The sequence below is a fragment of the Myxine glutinosa genome, chromosome 1, assembly GCF_964187855.1.
Source record: "Myxine glutinosa chromosome 1, kmMyxGlut1.1, whole genome shotgun sequence".
Lineage (NCBI taxonomy): Eukaryota > Metazoa > Chordata > Myxini > Myxiniformes > Myxinidae > Myxine > Myxine glutinosa.
The window spans coordinates 223,178,968-223,188,274 of NC_136261.1; the positions used below are offsets into that span (position 1 = coordinate 223,178,968).

Sequence of the window (9,307 nt, forward strand, 5' to 3'; positions counted from 1 at the left end):
ATGACAATGTACAAAAGAGCGCGCACAGCCGTTAGGACAAAGGACGGGAACAGTGGTGAGTTTGAGGTGAAGGTGGGAGTGCATCAGGGGTCGGTACTAAGTCCACTACTATTTGTAGCTGTGATGGAGGTGCTGGCTCAGAATGTGGCTCAATTGTTACGGATCCGGGGGACGGCACTCCCGTTAGCAAGGGGGGGTTAATCCCCTTGTCCTGTTAAGCTGGCCGTCCAACCGGTCCTGGGGTATGACGTCACTCCCAGTCGATGGTAAGTAGGGTTGTCAGCCCAATTTGTCTTAATACCTTAGTACTACCACCGGCCGTAAGCGAGGAAATACTCCCACCCGGGCCGCAGCGTTATTGGATTGCGCCGAGCGAAGCGAGCTGCGACTCGGGCCGTTATCAAGAGACTAAACCCGATTATAAAGCGTGGGCCAAATCGTGCCACAGGTACTCAATCGAAAGAAAGGACTAAAGCGATCGGGGGAGAATGAAACCAAAGAATAAGAAGGAACAGGTGGAATTTATTAATTATGTACAAAACCAAAGAAGTGGAGGAACGAAAGTAATATACAGAAGAAGAAGAAGACACAGGGCAAACCTTAAAACAATCTTATATTATACCCCAGACACAATTGGTGTCGAGGAGTTGGGACGAGGAAGGCAGGGAGAGATGTGATCCGGAGTCGGGTGAGAACGTGCGGTTGCTCGTCGAGTGAGAAGGAGATAAACGGGAATCGGCTTGGGTTGGAGACGGCGCTTGGTGGGGTCTGGCTGTGAGGGACGAAGCTGCGCGGAACTGCTTCGGAAAGCCCCGACCGCGTGAAACGAATTCGCCTCGAGCCGAAGCGTGGACTGACACCAACCTCGACGCTGCGCACCGGCCCGGACCTTCCTACCCTGTCGCCTGCATGGACCCTTCTCCTTCTTCCAGTGATTCCTGCCTGCTATTCCCTTGTCATGTAAGTCTGTTTGTCTGTCCTGTTTGTTGTCTGGGGTATAATATAAGATTGTTTTAAGGCTTGTCCTGTGTCGTCTTCTTCTTCTTCTTCATCACTGTATATTACTTTCGCCTCCTCTTCTTTGGTTTTGTACATAATTAATAAATTCCACCTGTTCCTTCTTATTCGTTGGTTTCATTCTCCCCTGATCGCTTTAGTCCTTTCTTTCGATTGAGTACCTGTGGCACGATTTGGCCAACGCTTTATAATCGGGTTTAGTCTCTTGGTAACGGCCCGAGTCGCAGCTCGCTTCGCTCGGCGCAATCCAATCACGCTGCGGCCCGGGTGGGAGTATTTCCTCGCTTACGGCCGGTGGTAGTACTTAGGTATTAAGACAAATTAGGCTTACAACCCTACTTACCATCGACCGGAAGTGACGTCATACCCCCAGGACCAGTCAGACGGCCAGCTTAACAGGACAAGGGGATTAACCCCCCCTTGCTAACGGGAGTTGTTGTGTAATACAAACAATTATTTTGCACAAATGTATTTGTTGTTTGTCATATTACATTTTCATAGGCAATTTAGGTTGAATTTTTTTTGTTCAAGAAAGAACCCCTCAGCACATACCTAGGGGAGGGGTAGGTGCAAACTGGAAGTTTGGGACGATCACACCTCACCACCACGTAATTCAAAACACCTCACCACCAAGTAATTCAAAACACCTCACCACCAAGTAATTCAAAACACCTCACCACCAAGTAATTTAAAACACTTCACAGCCATAAAACACGTAATAAAAACACCTCACCACCACAAAATTGAAAACACCTCACCACAACGTAATTAAAAACACCTCATCACCAACTAATTCAAAAAACCTCACCACCACATAATTAAAAACACCTCTTCACCACGTAATTATAAATACCTCATCACCACATAATTCAAAACACCTCACCACCACGTAATTCAAAACACCTCACCACCACATAATTCAAAACACCTCACCACCACGTAATTCAAAACACCTCACCACCATGTGATTCAAAACCACCACAACGTCATTAAAAACAATTCACAACCACGGAAACAAAAGTTTGAGGGAGTCGTTAAGTGACAACACAGACACCTGCCCAGATGTGTAGATATCTATCTATAATTCCAGTAATCTCTGTGTGTATGTTTGTATGTTTGTATGTTTGTATGTTTGTATGTCTGTATGTCTGTGACCGCTGTTTCTCGACAACCACGGGTCCGATATACTTTAAACTTGCCAGGTATATTGCTGGGGACCCGAGGATGTGCCTTTTCAAGGTTTCATATTAATCGGAGAAGTAGTTACCGAGCTATGTCCAAAAAACGATTCAACCAATCAGAGAGCAGCGAGCTATCACGTGTGCCGAACGTGGCGAACAGACTCTGCCTCGGACGGCACATTTGAGAGCGTATTCATTTATTTCACGTTGGAAAACTATGTTGCCGTTAAACTATGTTTTAAAACTAATTAAAACTAATTTGCGATTCATCGTAACTGCGATTTGCGACCTTCCGGACAGTGAAGACTGCACTTCCGGCAGCCAATCACAGAACGCGTTGTTGCGTAGGCGTGGCCGATGTGAGAGCGAGCCGAGCCGAGCGCGTGCGCCATTACGGTTCGTAATTCGATTTCTTCCGGAGAAAATAATAATTTCTCGATTTCTTATGCGCATTATTTCTCCCAATTCAGTCAGAGCGAAGGGCGGAAGCGAAGAGCGTTGTTTTTTTTGTTTACGGGCGTACGGGCGTACGGGCGGGGTAGAGCGTACGGGTAGCGTTTTTTTTTTTTTTTTGGCAAGGAACGGGCACCCACGTACGGGCATGCCCTAGTATAGATAAATGACTGTACCCGAGTTGCCGTTTTGTCATGGTTTTAACCAATCATAATTCAAACAATTATTTTGCACAAATGTATTTGTAATATACGTGATATCACATTTTATAAATAATTGAAGTTGAAAACTTAAGTTGAAAAAAAAAATTCCCCGAAAAAATTCCCAAAAAAACAAAAATTGGAAATCTTTTCAAAAAAATACACTTAGGTCATACCGACAGGAGAGACAGGTGCATACCAGAAGTTTGGTACGATTTCACAAAAGTTTGAGAAAGTAGTTAGGTGACGAGACAAGACAAGACAACACAGACACTGCACAGATATATATATATACTAGCTTGGCTCGGCTCCCTTCGCTCGCCTCACCAAGCGTCGATACTGAGGAGCGGGCTTATTTTAGCTGAGGCTAATGACTGTACCTGAGTTGCTGTGTTGTCATGATTTTCACCAATCATAATACAAACAATTACTTGGCACAAATGTATTTGTTGTGTTTGTGATATTACATTTTTATAGGCAATTTAGGTTGAAGATTTAGGTTGAATGTTTTTTTTTCAAGAAAGAACCCCTCAGCACATACATAAGGGAGGGGTAGGTGCAGACTGGAAGTTTGGGACGATTACACCTCACCACCACGTAATTCAAAACACCTCACCACCAAGTAATTTAAAACACCGCACCACCACATAATTCAAAACACCTCACCACCACGTAATTCAAAATACCTCACCACCAAGTAATTCAAAACACCTCACCACCATAAAACACATAATAAAAACACATCACCACCACGAAATTAAAAACACCTCACCACCACGAAATTGAAAACACCTCACAGCCATCAAGCACGTAATAAAAACACCTCACCACAACGAAATTAAAAACACCTCACAGCCATAAAACACGTAATAAAAACACCTCACAGCCATAAAACACGTAATAAAAACACCTCACCACCACGAAAATAAAAACGCCTCACAGCCATAAAACACGTAATAAAAACACCTCAGCCATAAAACACGTAATAAAAACACCTCACCACCACAAAATTAAAAACACCTCACAGCCATAAAACACGAAATAAAAACCTCACAGCCATAAAACACGTAATAAAAACACCTCAGCCATAAAACACGTAATAAAAACACCTCACCACCACAAAAATAAAAACGCCTCACAGCCATAAAACACGAAATAAAAACCTCACAGCCATAAAACACGTAATAAAAACACCTCACCACCACAAAATTAAAAACACCTCACAGCCATAAAACACGTAATAAAAACACCTCAGCCATAAAACACGTAATAAAATCACCTCAGCCATAAAACACGTAATAAAAACACCTCAGCCACGAAATTAAAAACACCTCACCACCAGGTAATTCAAAACACCTCACCACTTAATTCAAAACACCTCACCACCACTTAATTCAAAACACCTCACCACCACCTAATTAAAAACACTTCACCACCACGTAATTATAAATACCTCACCACCACGTAATTCACAACACCTCACCACCATGTGATATTAAAACACCTCACCACCACGTAATTCATAATACCTCACCACCACGTGATTCAAAACCACCACAATGTTATTAAAAACACTTCACAACCACGGAAACAAAAGTTTGAGGGAGTCGTTAAGTGACAACACAGACACTGCCCAGATGTGTAGATATCTATCTATCTATCTATAATTCCAGTAATCTCTGTGTGTATGTATGTCTGTATGTCTGTGACCGCTGTTTCTCGACAACCACGGGTCCGATATACTTTAAACTTGCCAGGTATATTGCTGGGGACCCGAGGATGTGCCTTTTCAAGGTTTCATATTAATCGGACAAGTAGTTACCGAGCTATGTCCAAAAAACGATTCAACCAATCAGAGAGCAGCGAGCTATCACGTGTGCCGAACGTGCCGAACAGACTCTGCCTCGGACGGCACATTTGAGAGCGTATTCATTTATTTCACGTTGGCAAACTATGTTGCCGCTATGTTGGCGTTAAACTATGTTTTAAAACTAATTTGCGATTCTTTCGCTTTCCTGCGCGTTTGTGCACGCTATGGCGATTTCTTTACCAAACTCCGCAAGCCGTTCGCTTTGGACCAAACCATTTCATGTAAATAGAGGGGGGGGATTGTCACCGTACTCGCAAGCCGTTCGCTTTGGACCAAACCATTTCATGTAAATAGAGGGGGGGGATTGTCACCGTACTCGCAAGCCGTTCGCTTTGGACCAAACCATTTCATGTAAATAGAGGGGGGGGGGATTGTCACCGTACTCGCAAGCCGTTCGCTTTGGCTTTGCGAATGGACCAAACCATTTCATGTAAATAGAGGGGGGGGGGATATAATTTTACATATATATATAGTACGGGCATGCCCTAGTATAGATAAATGACTGCATCCGAGTTGCCGTTTTGTCATGGTTTAAACCAATCATAATTCAAACAATTATTTTGCACAAATGTATTTGTAATATACGTGATATCACATTTTATAAACAATTGAAGTTGCAAAAAAAAAAAATTCCCCAAAAAATTCCAAAAATAAAAATTGGAGAATTTTTCAAAAAAATACCCTTAGGACATACCGCCGGGTGAGATATGTGCATTCCAGAAGTTTGGTACGATTTCACAAAAGTTTGAGAAAGTAGTTCAGTGACAACACAGGACAACACAACACAACACAGGACAAACGCTGCACAGATATATATATATATATATATATATATATATATATTTATGTTTATATATATATATATATATATATATATATTTATATATATATATATATATATATATTATATATACAAGGGCATGCCCGTACTATATATATATGTAAAATTATATCCCCCCCCTCTATTTACATGAAATGGTTTGGTCCATTCGCAAAGCCAAAGCGAACGGCTTGCGAGTACGGTGACAATCCCCCCCCTCTATTTACATGAAATGGTTTGGTCCAAAGCGAACGGCTTGCGAGTATGGTGACAATCCCCCCCCCCCCCCCCCTCTATTTACATGAAATGGTTTGGTCCAAAGCGAACGGCTTGCGAGTACGGTGACAATCCCCCCCCTCTATTTACATGAAATGGTTTGGTCCAAAGCGAACGGCTTGCGGAGTTTGGTAAAGAAATCGCCATAGCGTGCACAAACGCGCAGGAAAGCGAAAGAATCGCAAATTAGTTTTAAAACATAGTTTAACGCCAACATAGCGGCAACATAGTTTGCCAACGTGAAATAAATGAATACGCTCTCAAATGTGCCGTCCGAGGCAGAGTCTGTTCGGCACGTTCGGCACACGTGATAGCTCGCTGCTCTCTGATTGGTTGAATCGTTTTTGGGACATAGCTCGGTAACTACTTGTCCGATTAATATGAAACCTTGAAAAGGCACATCCTCGGGTCCCCAGCAATATACCTGGCAAGTTTAAAGTATATCGGACCCGTGGTTGTCGAGAAACAGCGGTCACAGACATACAGACATACATACACACAGAGATTACTGGAATTATAGATAGATATATATATTATATATATATATATATATATATATATCATATAGATATATATATATCATATAGATATATAATATATTTGCTTGTTATAGGTATAGATTACTGGAATGGGCAATAAAGCGACTGACTATATTGCATGAAGAAAAGTGAAATGAAAATGCAAAATAACCAATCTACAGCTTTTCAAATGCAGAGGGGGAAGGAGCCGTTGTCAGTGGGAGACAGACTAACGCACAAACAAACACCATGGTTCCTGATATTTAATAGAGGATGGGCTAATATTACAGCATAGGTTGCCTTCTCCCTGCTTTATTTTTATTATTATAATTATTTTTGCCTCACCCTCCCGTAGCACCCTTTCTTGAAACTGGCCAAGCCTCTCTCCAGCCTCACCCCACTCATCCTCGCTGCCAAGGATGCTATCTATCTATAATTCCAGTAATCTCTGTGTGTTTGTTTGTACGTTTGTTTGTCTGTGACCGCTGTTTCTCGACAACCACGGGTCCGATATACTTTAAACTTGCCAGGTATATTGCTGGGGACCCGAGGATGTGCCTTTTCAAGGTTTCATATTAATCGGATAATTACTTACCGAGCTATGTCCAAAAAACGATTCAACCAATCAGAGAGCAGCGAGCTATCGCGTGTGCCGAACGTGGCGGACACACTCTGCCTCGGATGGCACATTTGAGAGCGTATTCATTTATTTCACGTTTGCAAACTATGTTGGCGCTATGTTGGCGTTAAACTATGTTTTAAAACTAATAAAAACCATTTCATCTAAATAGAGGGGGGGGGGGGGGGGGATTGTCACTGTACTCGCAAGCCGTTCGCCGTTCGCTTTGGCGTTGCGAATGGACCAACACATTTCATGGACCAAACCATTTCATGTAAAGCGTTCGCCGTTCGCTTTGGCGTTGCGAATGAACCAAAACATTTCATGACCCAAACCATTTCATGTAAATAGAGGGGGGGATATAATTTTAGATATAGATATAGTACGGGCATGCCCTAGTTAAGAACAACCGCTAGATGCAGAATGTACCACACTGGGGGTTTTCCTTGCCACAGCAGCACAGAGCTCTTTCATCACCTTTCGTCTGTCTACAGTCCCACCTATCCTCTACAATCTAGCATTTTTAGACTCTTGGCCTCAATTTACAATCTTATCCATCATGCCTTACCTGTCTCCTGAAAACCTCCAAAACACGTTTTTATTTCCTTCGTGATCCACCATTATATTTGCCAGCTTCCAATCTGCAACTTTGGATATCAGCAAAGTTCGTTCTTTTTACATACTACCCCGACTACTATTTTAACACTCACCTTCCACTTCTCCCTGCTGTTCCGATTCAATTTCCCTTTGGGACATGAAACCTCACTTGTGCCTCCACCAGGCATGCATCCCTGTGCCTCTACTCCCAACTTTATATTTTCATTTAAATTTTTTATTTTGAGTTGCATTTGTACTTTTTATCTCTCATGTTTCCTCATCATCAGGCAATGCCCAGACGAGTTGGGATCAACATTGCATTGCCTGCAAGATGATGGGATGGAGTAGGCTATTGAATAAGATAATTGGATAAGAATCCAGTGGGCTAATATTGAAAATTAGTGCAAGGGAGAGGTTTTTTAATTTTATTTTTTCACCTCTGGGTTGGGCAACTGGTTGGATGTGCCCTTTTAGGGAAGGTGGCTCTGCATGTCTTTTGTTGCTCTGAGCTGGAGAACCTGGGATGGACATGACATTGGTTTGCTACTGTCACTTGTCACATGTAGTTTACAAGGAGATTGTAAATGCACAAGTGTCTATTTCATCCTCTTTCCAGCCCGCACTATTTGCTGTATAATATCTGTTTGAGGCAAAAGCAAAACTGAGGAAAAAATATTTCTTGCTTTGAATATTTGTCATTTTTGCAAGTTTTGCTGTAGTGCCAGTCTCGAGTTAATAAAGATATTGGAATCCAGCCCTGTTGTGTTTGATGTTGTCAATCCCTTTTTACTTTGTTCTTAAGGCAACCTCCGGATGAAATGTTGGTCATTGTCATTAACTCCTCTGTCATCATTAAGCTGTGCTCGTCCTATTCCTTTTGTTGTCCATCCGGGTGGAAAAAAAACAACTTTCCTGATTATATTCTATTTTATCTGTATGCTTCATTTTCTAAAACATTTCAACAGCCCCTCATAACCATCTCCTTTATCGAAAGGCTAGTTTCCCTCAGCCACTCCTTGTGGTGAAGCAAATCTACGAGTGACCCTGGAGCACCACTCTACCCTCTATGCCTCTACAGCCTGCACCCCAAATTTACCTCTGCTGCTTGTTTCCAATCTTCACAACTGCTCACCCATGCCTGCCTGCTCAACCCTCCTCACCACGACCCACCCGCTCCATCGTTTCACCAAGATCCAGCCACACTCTGCGGATGTCCAATGTTTGCCTGCATACCTGCCATACTTCTCCATGCCTACTCTCTGGGACTCACCACCGGATACCAAATACTGAATTTGGCCAGCCCAGAAGTTCCAACCTCGTCACAAGGGTTCTCCGTGTTTGATCCCCAGAATCTTCAACTCTATGATGTCAACCCCCCCCCCCCCCCCACCCTTCCCCACCTATCATGTGACCCTAACATCACCGCAATATCCCAGGTTGGGTGAGCACCAGCACTTATCCTATTATCAGCTTCTTCATTGGATTTCTCTGAGGAGTTTTTATCCTCACCAGAGGAGAGGTTATTGCATTTGGATCTGCTTATCTGTCTTTGTTACTTGCGAAATCGAAAATTTGCAAGTATATTGGTTGGTCTGTCTGTTTGTCTGTCTATTTATGTAATTTGCCTACATGTTGCATTTTGTTTTACTCCGATCTTCACGAAACTTCCCCACTTCATTGGAGGTAGTCACAAGCAAGAAGCCTATTGTTTTTGAGATCAAAAGGTCAAGGTCGCATAAATTGTCAATTTTCATCC

General features: G+C 42.6%; 1 protein-coding gene across 1 annotated transcript in view; it reads left to right on the forward strand.

Moving 5' to 3' along the window:
• LOC137434317 (serine/threonine-protein kinase PAK 1) overlaps positions 1-8,305 on the forward strand; it is a 60,706-nt gene extending 52,401 nt beyond the window's left edge. Inside the window, 2 exon segments of the mRNA XM_078784217.1 lie at positions 6,691-6,760; positions 7,354-8,305. Of these exon segments, the coding sequence (XP_078640343.1) occupies positions 6,691-6,760; positions 7,354-7,370 (87 nt within the window). The 3' untranslated portion in view covers positions 7,371-8,305.
• The last annotated feature ends 1,002 nt before the right edge of the window (positions 8,306-9,307 follow it).